Here is a 16,070-nt window from a genome sequence, read left to right on the forward strand (position 1 = left end):
CCCCTCCCACTCAGCACTAAGGCAGTGCTTTGTGGCTTTACTGGGGCTGGAGGGGGTGAGTGGTGGCAGACTCAGCTGGGCAGTCCTGTTTGTGGTACTGGAATGCCTCAAGACTGTGTACTCAAGGAGTATGCTTTCCCCACATGGTTGGATTATGTCATTGGTGGGACCTAGGTACTTTTGCCTTTGGGTGCTCCTTCTTCCTTAAAAGAAATCTTTTTTTTTTTTTTTTTTGAGACAGAGCCTCAAGCTGTCACCCTGGGTAGAGTGCTGTAGCATCATAGCTCACAGCAACCTCCAACTCCTGGGCTTAAGCTATTTTTTTGCCTTAGCCTTCCAAGTAGCTGGGACTACAGGCTCCCACCACAACACCTGGCTATTTTTTGGTTGTAGTTGTCATTTTGTTTGGCAGGCCCGGGCTGGATTCGAACCCGCCAGCTTTGGTATATGTGGCTGGCGCCTTAGCTGCTTGAGCTACCTGCACCGAGCCCCTTAAAAGAAATCTTAAAATAGGGCAGCACCTGTGGCTCAGTAGGTAGGGCGCTGGCCCCATATACCAAGGGTGGTGGGTTCAAACCCAGCCCTGGCCAAACTACAACAAAAAATAGCAAGGCATTGTGGCAGGCGCCTGTAGTCCCAGCTACTCGGAAGGCTGAGGCAAGAGAATTGCCTAAGCCCAGGAGTTGGAGGTTGCTGTGAGCTGTGTGACACCACAGCACTCTACTGAGGACAATAAAATGAGACTCTTTATTAAAAAAAAACAAACAAAAAACAAAGAAATCTTAAAATATATTTTACAACTATGTTGGTGTCAAGATGACTATAACCCAGACTGGATTCACTATTACATATTTATTAATATATTCATGTTTTTTCTTCTGATTAAAAACAAAAACATTTTTTTTTGTCCAGGTGTGGTAGTTCACACCTAAAATCCTAGCACTCTGGGAGGCTTAGGCAGGTGGATTGCCTGAACACGCATGTTCAAGACCAAACTGAGTCAGAGTGAGACCTCAGACTCTAAAAATAGTTGAGTGTTGGCTCGGTGCCTGTGGCTCAGTGGTTAGGGCGCTGGCCACATATACCAGGGCTGGCAGGTTCGAACTGGGTCCGGGCCAGCTAAACAACAATGACAACTACAATAAAAAAATACCTGGGCATTGTGGCAGGCGCCTGTAGTCCCAGCTACTTGGGAGGCTGAGACAAGAGAATTGCTTAAGACCTAGAGTTTGAGTTGCTATGAGCTATGATGCCACAGCACTCTACCAAGGGTAACATAGTGAGACTCCTGTCTCAAACAAAAAACAGGAACATTTTTGATCCTAGGCTCCGTGGCTATTGTGCTTAGTGATAAGTCATCCTTGCCTTAGGGACCTGTTTCTGAAAGGCTCTGTGTTCATGAAGTTGGTACTGTGTCATCACCCTTTGTATGTGCTAGGTCAGTTATGTTTTTCTGAAGCCTCAGGGATCATCTGGGCTTCTGCACAAATTCTAGTGGTGAGTACGTGTGAGTGGGGGATCCATGCCTGGGACTGGGTATGTTTGAGATCCTGCTGTCTTGTGAGCATAAGACCCCATGACTGTGTGACAATGGGTATGAGCATGAGTCTATCAGTGAATAAATGCTTGTTCGTTCATTTGTGGTTTAACTTGTTGGCTGATTCAGAAACTGTTTTTTGTTTGTTTGTTTTCCTGTATAGTACACAGATCTTTTGGGTACTATACAGGAAACTTTTCCCAAGAAGTTGGTTACTGAGATCTGCTAGGTGCTCAGGCCCAGGCTTGTCTGCCAGGGTGGGGTGAAGGAAACATCATGTTCCTGCCCAGGGTGAAAAGTGCTGCCTGGGTCTGTAGCCAAGTCTAAACCTGAGCTACTGAATCCCCAGTACGGTAGTCACTGGACAACACAGTTGACTAGTATCTGAGTTTGGTCCTCCAGACTGGCTGGGATGAAGTTGGCAGGGCTGAGGGAAAGAAAGGACCAGGTTGCTGGGGACTTGAGACCATTGTACAGGATCAAAGTGGCTGTTGATCCTGTTCAGGAAGCAGGGTTCTGGAGTGATGTGGCACAACTCTCAAGGATTGAGGATAGGAGACTACTGAGGCTCCATGCTACTTCCTGTTAGCTCCAGAAACTTAGTGCTACTAAGTTTGGTGCAATACAGGTAACCAACAGGTTAGCATTCTCTATCTGGCAAAAGTCCAAGGGAGAAACTCTAATAGTGGAACAGCAGGGAGCTAAGGTTGCCTGCAGTCCCCCATTCCTGCCTTAGGGCCTTGCTTACAGGCCTGCTCATACAGGGATAGTCCAGCTGGATTGGTAAGATGTGGTGTTGTATGTCTTGGGGCCCATCCAGCTTGACTGCCCAGCCCTGCCTGCTCTTTGACTGTGCATATCTCAGGTGTCTGAATTACCTCACTCCCCATTATTTCCTCCTCCCTACCCTCCATTCCCATAGGACAGTTCTGGGACATTCCCTAGGATCCTGGAGAAAGTAGTTTGAGGTGGACATAGGTTTGTATGGAGGGGTCACAGCTGTGCAGAAGAGGTCACAGTTTTCAAAGATTAGCAGATGTTTGGAGAAGGTAACATCTGTGTAGGGTCACACGTAGGAAAGAGCACAGCTTTGCACATAGCAGGGTTCAGTTGTGTAGGGGTCAGTTAGGTGAGAAAAGGCACAGCTGCGTGGGTCTGGATCATCCCAGTGTGTTGGGAGGTTATAAGTGTGGGTGAAGTAGCTCACAGGTGTGCAAAGTCACAAGTGTAGGGGAGACAGGTCAGAACTCCTTCCTTGCTCCCCCTTTTTTGAGTTTCACACCTCATGGCCTTGTTGACCAACACCTGAATCTTCTCTCGAGGTTGGCCTCCCCACCATGGCCATTAGCAACTGTGATTCCATCTTCTCCCTTCACTGTGTGAATTTATCACACAGTGATAAATTTTCTCCATTTTCCTCATGCTCTTCTCCATTCTCTGCTATCACAGAGGGATGAAGGAGGCATCTCTCTGAAACCTGAACTGACATCAGTTTGGCTGACTTGTTTCTCCAGATTCTGCTTCCCTAACCACACCATCCCCTTGCCTCTGTCTCTGTCTGGAATGTGACTTGTCTTTGTTGTAGTATACATCTTCAACTTTGTTCTTCCCCATGACAGGGGGCTTTGTTGGCGTGGTTCACAGCTGCATCCCTGGCAACAGCACATGTGTGTGCTTAGTGTTTACTGAATGGGTAAAACATGCATCGGGCGAAGATAGGCCTAGTGCTGCTCTAGGGCTGCCCCTCTTGCCTCTGCCTGCAGCAGCCCCAAGCCAAACCCCAAGGCCCAACTCCAGATACCAGCAATTTTCCAGCTTCCTCTGCGCTTTGCCTAGGCTTTGTTCCTGAGCGTCAAGATGCCTGCCTCACCTTTTTTTTTTTTTTTTTTTGAGATAATCTCAAACTGTCGCCCTGGGTATAGTGCTGTGGTGTCAGAGCTCACAGCAACCTCCAACTTGCATGATGCATGATGAGGATAGGGGTGGCATCCTGGTAGCCAGAGAATCCTCAAAGATCAGTTCTGTCCTGGCCATGGGAGAACATGGCTGGTCCTTGGCTCGCCCAGAGGAGAAGGAACAGCTATAGTAGTCAGACCACTCCCTCTGATGGGAGTTAACTCTGCCCCTTCCCACAATCACAAGACCCACACATGGGTGCCCCTATCAATAATGACTCACCCACACAGCTCTGCCTTCTGGAAACTCTCTGGCTCTGGGAGACAAACTCAAGAAATTACTGAGTGGTGAGGGCAGCCAGTAGTGAGAGCAGCCACCTCAGGGGAGGTGTCCTGGAGGTGGTACTTTCTATGGGGTTTGAAAGGTGAGGCACATACCTGTAATCCTAGTACTCTGGGAGGCTGAGGCAGGTGGATTGCTTGAGCTCACAAGTTCGAGACCAGCAAAAGTGGGACCCCATCTCTACTAACAATAGAAAAACTGAGACAAGAGGATCACTTGAGCCCAAGAGTTAGAGGTTGCTGTGAGATAGGACGCCACGGCACTCTAAGGAGGGTGAAACAGTGAGACTCTGTCTCAAAGAAAAAAAAGGAGAGATTCAGACCTCAGACTTTGCACCTGTAGCACAGCGGTTACAGTGCCAGCCACATGCACCAAGGGTGGTGGGTTCAAACCCAGCCGGGGCCAGCTAAACAACTGCAACAAAAAATAGCTGGGTGTTGTGGTGGGCGCCTGTAGTCCCAGCTACATGATGCTGGCAGTCCCAGCTCTGCCCTGTGGGACCACTTGGGAGGCTGAGGCAAGAGAATCTCTTAAGCTCAAGAGTTTGAGGTTGGTGTGAGCTGTGATGCCATGGCACTCTACCAAGGGCAACATAGTGAGACGCTGTCTCAAAAAAAAAAAGATTCAGACCTCAGTCCCCTGCTTGCCTCCCCACCGCCAGACTGAAGGGAGGGCTGTGACACTGATGAGGGGAAGTATATATGGATGGAGTCTACTGCCCTTTGGAGCAGGGAGCAGATGAAAAGATCAAACATCTACTTCCCTTTCTCTTTGGGTGGGCAAGGCAAGTAGACTAGTACTGGCTCAGCTACAGGTACATGGGCAAGTCGTAGAAGCACATGACCCCCATCCTTCACACAGGTTGGGCCCAACTTCCTTCTAATCAACGTAGAAAAAGCAAGGACCTTGGTGTTAGGATGGCATGTGGGTTCCTCCACTCCCAGTGCCCCATGACCCAGCAGGACAGCCACAGAGTGGGGAACTCTGGACCCCCAAGTCCCACTGAACACATCTTATAGATGGGAAATCCCTAGAAGAGGGTTTCACAGAGACAGAGCTGTGGGTGGCCCAGGATGTGTTGACCACATAGGGCAGGCGTCCTGAAACTTTTTAAACAGGAGACCAATTCACTGTCCCTCAGACTGTTGGAAGGCCGGACTATAGTTTAAAAGAAAAAACTATGAACAAATTCCTATGCACACTGCACATATCTTATTTTGAAGTAAAAAAACAAAATGGGAACAAACACAATCACACCGCCTCATGTAAGCCTGTGGGCCGCAGTTTGAGGACCCCTGACATAGGGGATCAGTCAGCCCTATCTCAAACCTCATGCGAGACTCTGCAATCTCTTCCATATGCCCTGGCCAACATGTAAGAAATCCAAACACAGAAGCAGTTATTTTATATTTAATTTACAAAAGAGACCCCAAAATAATAATAATAAACTAACCAGGGGCAGGGGAGTAGGGTCAGGCCCTCCCCAGCCCAGGTGTATCCTCCTTCCCCTCTGCAAGGAGAGAAGGGACCTCCCAGGGGACTTCTCCCCCTTAGAACAGGGGGTTGAGAGCTGGTATGGATGACCTACTGGGCATCCCAGGGGCTCTGCCCCCTCTGGACTCAAGTTTGTCCACCCCCCACAGGGTCCTACATGCCTAGGAAAGCCCTTGTGGCAAAGGCTAGCTTGCTAAGCAGCCAGGCAAGAGACACCTACAAGGTCCGGGTGAAGCCCAGTGCAGCCATAGCCAGCAGGCTGGTGATGTGGGATCCAGCCCAGCCCCTGCTGGCACCTCCGGCTGCCCGCCTCTGGTCCCACTGGCATTGCTCGCCATCCCAGCCCAAGTAGCACTGGCAGCGAAAGTGTGTCTGCAGGTGATCAAGGTCGGCCCAGCTGAGCTTCCCCACAGGTCGCAGCTGAGGCTCACCAGGTGCATGGCCAGGCACTAGACGGAAGCTGTTGGCGCTGAGGTGTAGGAAGGTATTGGTGTTGGGGTTGCGGCGCACACAGCGCCCGTGGCCATGGCACTGGGTCCAGCTGCAATACTGTGTAGCCCAGGATATGTTGACCACATAGGGGACCAGCAGCCGTGTCAGGTAATCCTTGAGGTACTGGCAGGTCTCCTGAGGGCAGACGCCAAGGATCACAGGTCAGAGTCAGCTGTTTCAGCCTACACACCCAGGTGGAAACTCTGTGTCCACCCTGTAGTGGCTGTAACTCTTCAACAGTACACACATTTGTACATTCAAGTGTACCTTAACTTTCACAGTCTCTGCTTATGCTGAGGAAGGACTAGGGGCAGGGACCATAGTCCAAAGGGGCAAATGGGGAAGGATGGAGCTTGACAGCTGTTCAGGACCACATTTCCTCTTTTCTGAGTGCAGGGATGGGATACCCTCCTTTTTGCTTGGAATCAGGGATGCCTTGAGTGGGAGACAGGGTGGCCAGAGTAACTTTGTCCACCTGATGTTGGTAGCCAAATGCCCAAACCTTCTGCCTGTCTTGTAGACTCCAATAGGCTGGGTGGGTCTTACTTACTGTGCTTGTGGTGTACCCTGCATCACCCCAGAGGATGACACCAGCTGCGCCAAGGGCTGCACTCTCACCAATGGTAGAGATGAGATCCATCTGTGTGGGAAGGGATAGTCACAGAAGAAAACTAAGATCTCAGGCTGAGAAGAACAGATAGGGCCAGTGGGCCCAAGTCTGTTCCAAGCTGCTGATTCCCCAGCTCCAGCCCTGTCCTTTCCACCTCCAGACAGAAGACCTGTCTGTGTTTAAGACCATTACCAACACCCACTTTGGGCCTCAGTTTTCCAAGCCAAGGGTACACGTCAGCCTAGGGCATGCATTTATCAGATGGACTCCAAAGTCAGAATGCTGGGACCAAATCTCTGTTCTGCCTGAATTTGCTCGGAAGCTTTGCACAAACTTTTCAGCATCTCTGTGCCTCAATTTTCTTATGTGCAAAATGTGGGTAATAATGTCACCCTTTCACAAGGTTACAGAGAGAATGATTTGAGGAAATGTAGAGCAGTCAATAAACTATGGGCTGTAGGCCCCTGCTTACCCAAACATGCAGTGGTTCCTCAAAGGTGGAAGACAAAGGCAGGGCCCTAGAAAGCACATACCTCGCTAAGACCGGTGAGCCTGCGGCTATAGGTGGGCCGTGTGAAGACGTAGACTGGGAGTGCATGACCGGCATGGTGGGTGTGAGCCACTCGAAGGGCCTCCTGAACACGGAAGCTGACAAAGTTGCGGCCATGTGTAGAAGAAGCAAGTGTCTCATCAAGGTAGACAGAGGGGAAGAGGGCTGTACTCTCTGCCCATAGCCAGGCCAGCTGGTCATTGCGGGCCACCTCAACATCAGGGCAACGGCCTGTGTAGCTCTCCCAGTTTTGTACATAATCATGATTGTAGCAGTCAGGAAAGAGGTAGAAGCCCCAGAGATGCTGGGGGCGAACTGCCTTGACATGGCGTAGTGTCTCCAGCATGAACTGCCGTGCAGCAAACTCAAACTCATATTGTGCCTGTTTGACTACTCGGTCCAATGGCCAGTCAGGGTAGCGACTGCTTACCAGCTGGCGTGATGACTGGCGGTACACATCCTTATCTTGCCAGTTGCGTACCCACACAGGCCGCCAGTCCTCCCAGTCAATGACTGCCAGCCCCGCAGGCTCCTGTGTCCTAATGTAGTGCTCCACACGTTTCTTCAGTAGCTTCAGGTGTGCCCAGAGACTGCCATTCTGTGGCACGCCACCATGCACAGATCTCCCAGCTGAATCAAAGCGTGGATAAAGGCCTAGACGGTCACGGTAGAAGATGGTGATATTCTGGTTCACAAAACCCTCATTAGGTGAGGCCTGCACATCAAAGGCTGTCAAGTCCAATGGCACCTTGAGGCGTGGACCACAGTCTTGTGTGGGCACGTCCCATGCTACCACAAAGGGCCGGCCAGTGAAGATGGGTGGTGCTGTGGGCTTGAGCTCCATGGTCCATGCCACCGCCAGCACCAAGGCCAATACAACAGTGGGGCCTGGGCCTGCCCACATGCTGGGGGCTGCAGGAAGTGTCACCTGCCTGGCACCAGCTCAGGAACTGGAGGAAAAGTGGGAAAAAGTAAGTCAATCTAGAGAATCCCAGAGGTGCCCACCTCAAGTCCATCTATGCTCCCAGAGCCCATGCTGTGTGGGGCATGGTGCCCATGGCTATTCAGAACACTCATGGCTGTAACAGATTTGAGAGACCACAACCCACTGAAGAGTAGGCAAGACACACTAGGGACTCACTGCCAGGAGCATACAGCTTCTTCCTGGAACAGTTAACCTATGGCTAGGCAGGATTCTCTGTTAGATCTGTGACCCTTCTGAGAACTGGATAAATTGGGCTATGCACTTATTGCCAGAGCCACACATACGCCTGCCAACCATCCAGTACATGGTTTCAGTTGAGCCTTGAACCGCTGAGGCCCATCCTGTGCTGGGTGAAGAACCCTTAATCCAGAGAAATGAAAGCACTTGGGTAAGGCATGGCATAGCTCTGAAGAGGCTAAGAAACTGGAAAGAAGACAGCCACGGGGCTAGTATCTGTGTAACACTATCCTGGCAGAAGAGTGACGGAAGCTGTCAGGAGTTTGTCTTGAGCGCTGACACTCTCCCAAGTTTGGTGTCCCTCGAGGGGACAAAGAGACAGAGGACCTCCCACAGCGGCGCTAGCATACCAGCCCGTCCCTCCACCGCCATCGGGAATGCGCGCGCGCTTGCCTCCCTCAGCCCAGTCAGTCTGGGATAGAAAGCCCTCTCCTGGCCTTTGTGCGGGACCCCGCCCCCGCCCCGCACGTGGGGCCTGAGCCCCGCCGGATGCGGGTGGAGTTCCTGGGCAGCCTCACTGGGAGCACCCCCAGGGATTCAGAACCCAGTCCCAAGTGAGAGCCCCCAGACCTGCACCGCCCGCCCTCACCTCGCGCGGGGCGCCACTGGGACCCGTGACAGGGCCACTGCCATCCCAGGTTTAGCCCTGCCCGCTCTGGCTGTCCACCCGGCTTTGCCCCGGCTCGCGCCTCTGCTAGCTCCGCCCCCAGGCCCACGGGCCCTTTAAGAATCCAGAGCAGAGGCGGACTCAGGGAAGTACTTGCGGTCGGGACGGGAAGGTGAGCCCGCCTTTCTCGCCGCCAAATGCTGCGTTTCGAGCTCGAGGATTCCTAGATCCTCTGCAGAAGAATGCGTTAATTGATTTGGAACCCTGAGACCCCTCCAAACAGGGCTTCCTGCTGGAGTCTCAGAGGCAAGCGCCAGTCACCCTGGGATTTCCCACCCACACCCCGAGGCTGGTAGTACAGTCCACCCTACTCCGCGGTGCCACCAGGCTCTTAAAGGGAAAGCTTGAGCGTCCGCGCAGTGGGGGTGGGGAGGGAATAAAGGTGGCCGCGTTCCTCCGCTTGACCATAAGGAGGTTACTGTGAGACTCCGAGCCCTTGGATCCGGGTCTGCACCCCTGAATGTAGACTCAAGTCTTGGGGCCCCTTTGTGTTGAAAAAGGGATATTGACCTGAGCTGATCCCTGGCCTCCAGGGACAATAATGCCCCGCCTCCCACGAATCTGGGCTCCTCTCCTCCAGTTCGCGGTCTGAAGGGAAACCCCGCCTCCTGCCAGTCTATGGGGAAGGGGCAAAGCAAAGCCTTTTAGCTCTCCCTGGGCTGGGTCCCGGCAGTGGTTGTCTTGGCAACTTAGGTTGTGGGTCACGGCTTGGCTTCAGGGGCTGGGGGCAGGGAAGCTCAGTGGGGCCCCAGGGTTCCCCCTCTGCTCCAAGGAGGCCACCACCCTTGCAGAAGTTTCTGACCCAACCTAGGAGAAAGCTAGCAGGGGCCCTCCCGGGGCCTCCACCCCGTATCTTGTGCCCTTTTGTCCCGCAAGCCCTTCCTAGTGCGGGAGCAGACTTGGAGCTGGACCTGCGAGCCCAGTGCGAGATCTAGATCCACTCCTCCATGTGGGACTCAGCTACCCAAAGGGCCCGCGTCTGCGCTTCCCCGCCCGGTGCCTGGAAAGGAATAAAGGGAGCGTTGCTGTAAGCTCATCTATGGAGGGTGCAGACCAGCCGTCTGCATTGGGCTCACCTGTGTGGGAGTCCGTCGGCCTAGTAGTAGGTCGGCGGCCCCCCTCCTTCCTGGGGTGAGCCTGTCCAGCCAGGCCACTTGCGCCAGCTGCTGCCCGTTGGGCAGCCCGCCGACGACTTGATAAACCCCATTCCCTCCCACCTACTCCCGCCTCCCATCCCAGCCCTTTCTCCTCACTTCCTGCTGCCCCTCTGAGAGGAAAGGGCCAGGAACAGGCGTGGGAGGAGGAGATTGCTTTGACCCTGTTTCCCTCCGGTATGCCCTGCTAGCTGGCTACCCACCCCACCCTCCTGAGTAGGATCTGGCCCCAACAGCTGCGCCAGGTGACAGGAAGGCTACGACCCAAGCTCAGATGTCAGTCTCTTCCACAGCTACAGCTTCCATAACACTGGGGAAACTCCTTTCTTCAACCTTCCCTTGGGGTTGGGACTCATCCTCAAAAACAGTAGGATGTGAGAGGAGGGGCCCCGGTGGAGTTCTTTGGGAGGTTAAACTATTTGGGGGGGTTCAGCTGATGGACCCCCAAAGCAGGTGGCAAAGAAAAGAACCAGCCCTTGGGGGGAGGGTTAGAGGAACTTCCAGGAAGAGGACATGTTGGTAAGTGTGACTGTGGGATGGGGGATGGTGAGACAGGGGCTGAGAGGGTTCTGCAGAATGATCTGCTGAAGAATATTTGTGAGTGAATTTCACTGAGTTCACTGCACAGAATAGGGGCAGCTCCTTGCAACTTTAGTGAGGAAAAGGGGTGTGTTCCTATGGGAGAAGTGCTCATAATGTGGCTAGCCCCAAGGAAGATTGCGACAGAGATCCAGCAGACCTCTCTAGAGGTGGGAACCAATCTGCCTACCCTCAAATCACCCTGAGTCTATCCCTCAACAACCCACTGGCCCACCTCTCTGATGCCTAGGGGCCTCTGTCCTAACGTAAGGCTGTGTGGTGGACTGGGGGAGGTGGGTGCGTACCCTGGAGTCTGGCCCTGAGGATCAAGGAGTCCAGGACATAGCAGTGGAAGGTGCAATGTCCTTGTACTACTATGCTGGCTTTGGCAAGGGCCAAAGGCTTTAGAAGCTCCAAGGGTGAGGGCGGCGCCTGTGGCTCAGTTGGTAAGGTGCTGGCCCCATATCCCGAGGGTGGTGGGTTCAAACCTAGCCCCGGCCAAACTGCAACCAACAAATAGCTGGGCGTTGTGGTGGGCGCCTGTAGTCCCAGCTACTCAGGAGGCTGAGGCAAGAGAATCGCTTAAGCCCAGGAGTTGGAGGTTGCTGTGAGCTGTGTGAGGCCACGGCACTCTACGAGGGCCATAAAAGTGAGACTCTGTCTCTACAAAAAAAAAAATAGAAGCTCCAAGGGTGGGGACCCCTGGGGAAACAAAGGCCAGGCCAGACTGCCCCAGGGCAGGGACACTTCCTGTGGCAGCCAGCAGGAAGGAAATGAGCACAGCCCAGTGGGAGTGAGGAAGCACTGCCCTGACTCCTATTGTTTTCAGCTTTGGGGTCAGCTGGGCAGGTCCAGCACAGGGAGTTTCCCCAGGCTGGGATAGTGGTGGTGGGAGACAGGATGCCATCTGACAAGGGAGAGCCCTGGGCTTTGAACAACCCATAGGCGGGGATAATGGAGGATGACAGGGCCTTATGCATGACATCTTACGGGGGGATGGGGAGGTGCCCCAAAGAACTGCAAGTCCAGGCTGGACAGGGTGATCCTGCTTTGGACTTAAGTTCAAGCCTCAGAAAGACTGGTAGGCCAACTTTCTAGACTCAGAATCCTATCCCTGAACTACCCTTTCCCTAACTGGGAATTAAGCTGATAGCCAAAGGCAGAGAATCTGCCTCCTAAGAGCTCCAAAGTACAGGCACAGCAGAGAGCAGATGAAGTGGTTGGGGGTGGGGGAGGAAGGGTGCTGAGCCTTGTTTACTGGAATAGTTCTAATCTCAATCTCCTGCTCAAGAGGAGCAGGTAAGGTGGGCTGCAGAGTCTGGCAGTAGTCCAGGGGCATGGTGACACCTATCTGGCTACTATCCATTAAGGCCAGGCCTTTGAGGTCTATGGACCCTAGGCCATGACCTCACTTGGGGTCAGTTGGCAATGAAGGGGCTAGGACAGATATTCCATTTTGGTTTTTTTGCAGGGGCTGGGTTTGAACCCGCCACCTCTGGTATATGGGGCCGGCACCCTATTCCTTGAGCCACATGTGCCAGGCACTGCCCAGATATTCCTGAACTATCTGGGGTAGCACTCTCACCTTAGGTTAAGTAGGAGGGGCTAATCCCTAGTGAAACACCCCAAGGCCTTCTGATTTCGGGGTCTTCATCACAATGAACACGACAGATAAATTAGGTCCCATACCGAGGGGGCCTGTGGTGACATCTGTGTGAACATACAGCCATCTGCTGGTCATAGCTGGGATGGCTACAGGCCAGGCTCAGGTTTATTACCCTTGGGCCTTGCCGGCCATTAAGAGTCCCGGGCCCAGGCATACCTATTGAGCTCAGGTTATAGTCCAGACACCGGGTGTCACAGCCCTAAAAGTTGCCACTCTCATTCATATATATATAGGATCTACAAATAATTTTATTGAAATTGAACAAATAACACAACAGTCATCCTAGGCTGGGAGGCACCTTCCCCAAGCCATTTCCCACTCTAGAAGCACAGAACTTGTACAGTATTTAAAAAAAAAGTCATCTCTATATAGTAGCAGACTCTGCCAAACATTATCATGTTCTAGACTATTACAAACCTTCACATTTTAAGTATTCCTTTTATGGTTTTAACCCCTCTTTTCTGTCCCTACCCATGGGCTCCAGTACTTCCCTTGACTGATCCTGAAGGGGTAGTAGGCTACTTATAGCTATTGGCATCAGCCTTAGCGTATAGTCCTTTACCACAAGGTGGTGGACAGTCCCCTCCCAACTGTAGGGAGGGCGTTGGTACAAGGCATGGAAGATTAGAATAGGTGGGATGGAGTAACTCCCCATAGGCACAAGCATCCACAGCCCGTCCTGACCCCACCTTGCACCCTCTCAACTTGGAGGGAGAGGGCAATTAACTAGTTGTAGTGGGGATCAGCCTAGTCTTGGGTGAAGGAAGAAGCCTTCCATACCAGTCCCCATTCCTATCAACAGACAACAGATTGTCTATCCATCTGAGTGGGAACAAATGGCAGGTTAAGTGGGAACAATCAGGCTGGCATTGGCCCCAGTCTCTGTCTAACACAGGAGGAATCGAGGTAGCAAACGGCTGAAATGCTCTGACTAGGGGATAAAAGGGAAGTGAAGGAGAGGAAATTCCCATTTATATACAGTCCCCATAGCCCAGGGGCTGGAAGAAGGCAGACCTTACTCATAAAGTGCTATAGCCTCTAGCAAGGCTGGGCCCCAGGCAAGCTTGGAAGAAAGCAGGCCAGGCAAGGAACCATGAACCAGGCATTCCTGATGGATATATGCCCTGCCATGCTTCTTGCAGGGATGGCTGGGGAGAGTAGGCTGCTAAGTCTGCCATTCACCTTTGCCAGCCACTAACTACATCTTGTCCACACACAAACCGACACCCAACCAACATCGCGGGCATGACCCGCTCACAGCTGAAGGTTCTGGCCAATAGAGTTTATTCTGGATTGTGGCCCCAGCCTGGACTCCTCAATGGAAGCCACACCTTGAGCTTGGGGTTTTCTTGCTGGGGCAGGGGGTGCTTGTGTCTGCCACCTCCCAGGCTCACACCTCATAGAGGATCACAGGGAAATCCACATGGATGCGGGGGTGATCCAGCTTCACGATGCCCTGCCGTGGAAACAGAGGCTAATGAAGGTCAGGTCAGAGCTTCTACTGAAGCCTTCCTTTTCCTCCCAGCTCCTCCCCCAAAGCCCCCACCATGCCAACAGATCCCATTCAGGTCTACCTCCACACACTTGATATAGGCTCTGTGACAACTGCCCAGCTCCTCACCTGAGGAATCAGATTCTTATGTACCCGCCTCAGCTTGGCCCGCTTCTGCCCGTTCTTGGTGACGATTGTCTCCTCATAGAACTCGTGAGCCAGGTCCCCATCCTCATCATAGAACATGGAGCTGTGTAGAGAGAGAGGGGAACAGGCTGGGCTGGAGCCCCACACCTGCTCATGACAAATACCACAGATCACAGGGAAGTGTACCCAACCTCAAGTGGGGAGAAACAATCTTGGTGGGAAGAAGAGAGGATACATCTGGAGACTCATCTGCCTGAGGTTTGAGGTCTACTAAAAGAACATGGAGAGTGGGGTAATGGCAAATGCTATTAAGTCAGATGCGTATGGAGAGAAGCCACACCAGAGCACACTATTCAGGCAACCAAGTCCAGTTCTCATCACTGGTTTGTTTAGCATAAGCAGCCATTCCAGTATCAGGACCCTGCCTTCACCCACAACTTCTAGAGTGGACAGGGTGGTGGCCTGGGTATATATTGTGCGTTGGTCTTACTCCAGAAGAGGATGATTGCTGGCCTTGTTCCAAAGACTGAAACAGCAAATGCCTCAGCTGGGAAGGAGCCTAAAGAGGGGCAGGCTGTATTTCCCTCAAGTGACTGGTGCAAACTGCCACTGTTGGGTCTCTGCGGTATCTACCACCAAATCAATCTCCAGCTTGACAAGTGCCCATCCCCAAAAGCCCGCTAGAGCCAAGTTAACTTGGTACTTTTTTGTGCCGGATTAGGCCCGTGGGGGAAGAAGGAGGGCTATAATCAGCACTCAGATCTGGAAAATATAACTGGATGAGGATCTTTAATTTCCCAGCTTCACCCCTAACGCTGGGACCCAGTCCTGCTTTCCCAGCCACTACCCTCAGAGGTCCAACCCTACCACTGTCAGAGAAGCAACCTAAACGGAGGGTCATTAACCCCTTGGAAAAAGTGGAGGAAAGGGAAGCTAGGAGCCTTCAATTTGCAGGCTGAGTTCTCATGAGGGCCTTAGCTTTACCGTGACAAGCCTCAGGCCCACTGTTCCCTAGGGAGTGGCCATAACGCCAGAAGTTGACTGCTTAGCTTTCCCTACCCCTTGCTCCGATGAAGATCCAAAATATGGGAATTGTCATGGCTCGAGAGCAGGGGAGTGCAATGGCAAAAATCTTCCCTTGGCGCGGGGCACCTGGCCACCCACTTGTCCTCCCCGGGGAGAAACCCACGCCCTTACCCGCGGCGCGTGAATACGAAGGGGGGCACGGCTCGGCCGCGAGGCCGCACCAAAGCCTGCTCAGCGCCCGCCGCCTCTGGGCTGCCGCCCCCCGCTGCCGAGGCGAAGGGCCACAGGCCCCGACCTTTGGAGCCGCTGGCGCCCATGTCAGGGCCACCGGCGCATGGTGGGCCCCGTCGCCGCTCCACTCTCACGGCGCAGTCAGCGCCACCATCCCGTAACCCAGCCTCCGCTAGCAGGTGCCACAGCCGCCGCCGCCGCCTTCCGCAGGCTCGGCAGTCTCCACGGAAACCTCACTTCCGCTTCCGCACGCTACCGGCTCTGATTGATTGTCTCTCTTGTCAGTCCGTGGGGCGGGACCAATTACTACCCGCCGCTGGGTATCCCAGCATGCGTTGCAAGACCTTGGTACCCGCGGGCCGCGCTCTTTCTTGCTAAGGTATCTCCCATCCTAGAACGTGGGGCTCTGAGTGCTCCAGGTCCCTTCGGTGTGTATGGCGTCCCCAAATGCTACAACGCTGGCCTAGCGAGCCTACTCAACCACAGTCCTCAAAATAAGCATTTCAAGGCCAGGCAACCCATCTAGCTTCTATTTTCGCAACAGTGTTTTTGTGATTGCCACTGTCACATGTGAAGAAACCGAGCCTAAGGAAAATTAAGGAACTGACCAAATACCATATAGCTACACTCAGAACTTAAAAACTTCAAATTCAAGCCAGGTGGGGTGGCTCAAGCCTGTAATCCTAGCACTCTGGGAGGCAAAAATGGGAGGATCCCTTAGAGCAGGCGTTCTCAAACTTTTTAAACATGGGGCCAATTCACTGTCCCTCAGACAGTTGGGAGGGGTGGGCTATAGTTAAAAAAAAAAACAAAAAAACTATGAACAAATTCCTATGCACACTGCACATGTCTTATTTTGAAGTAAAAAAACAAAATGGAAACAAATACAATCACACCAACTCATGTGGCCCGCGGGCCGCAGTTTGAGGACCCCTGCCTTAGAACATGAGTTCAAGACCAGCCTG

General features: G+C 52.8%; 2 protein-coding genes across 3 annotated transcripts; both read right to left on the bottom strand.

The window, feature by feature from the left end:
- Positions 1 to 5,169: 5,169 nt before the first annotated feature.
- HYAL2 (hyaluronidase 2) lies at positions 5,170 to 10,088 on the bottom strand. 2 transcript variants are annotated; one of them, XM_053598552.1, is made up of 5 exons: positions 9,887 to 10,014; positions 8,733 to 9,426; positions 6,905 to 7,871; positions 6,312 to 6,401; positions 5,170 to 5,896 (listed from the first exon to the last, which is right to left on the bottom strand). In XM_053598552.1, the coding sequence occupies exons 3-5, from the start codon at positions 7,823 to 7,825 to the stop codon at positions 5,486 to 5,488; spliced, it is 1,422 nt and encodes a 473-aa protein (XP_053454527.1). In that variant the 5' UTR covers positions 7,826 to 7,871; positions 8,733 to 9,426; positions 9,887 to 10,014; the 3' UTR covers positions 5,170 to 5,485. The 2 variants fall into 2 exon arrangements, with proteins under 2 accessions (XP_053454527.1, XP_053454528.1); XM_053598553.1 differs by lacking the exon at positions 8,733 to 9,426 and having other exon boundaries at positions 9,887 to 10,088.
- Positions 10,089 to 13,480: 3,392 nt separating this feature from the next.
- Positions 13,481 to 15,338, bottom strand: TUSC2 (tumor suppressor 2, mitochondrial calcium regulator). Its single transcript, XM_053598569.1, has 3 exons — positions 15,046 to 15,338; positions 13,831 to 13,951; positions 13,481 to 13,665 (listed from the first exon to the last, which is right to left on the bottom strand). Exons 1-3 carry the CDS (start codon positions 15,189 to 15,191, stop codon positions 13,600 to 13,602), a joined length of 333 nt encoding a protein of 110 aa, XP_053454544.1. The 5' UTR covers positions 15,192 to 15,338; the 3' UTR covers positions 13,481 to 13,599.
- Between the last annotated feature and the right edge of the window lie 732 nt (positions 15,339 to 16,070).

This window comes from Nycticebus coucang, chromosome 8, assembly GCF_027406575.1.
Source record: "Nycticebus coucang isolate mNycCou1 chromosome 8, mNycCou1.pri, whole genome shotgun sequence".
Taxonomy (NCBI): domain Eukaryota; kingdom Metazoa; phylum Chordata; class Mammalia; order Primates; family Lorisidae; genus Nycticebus; species Nycticebus coucang.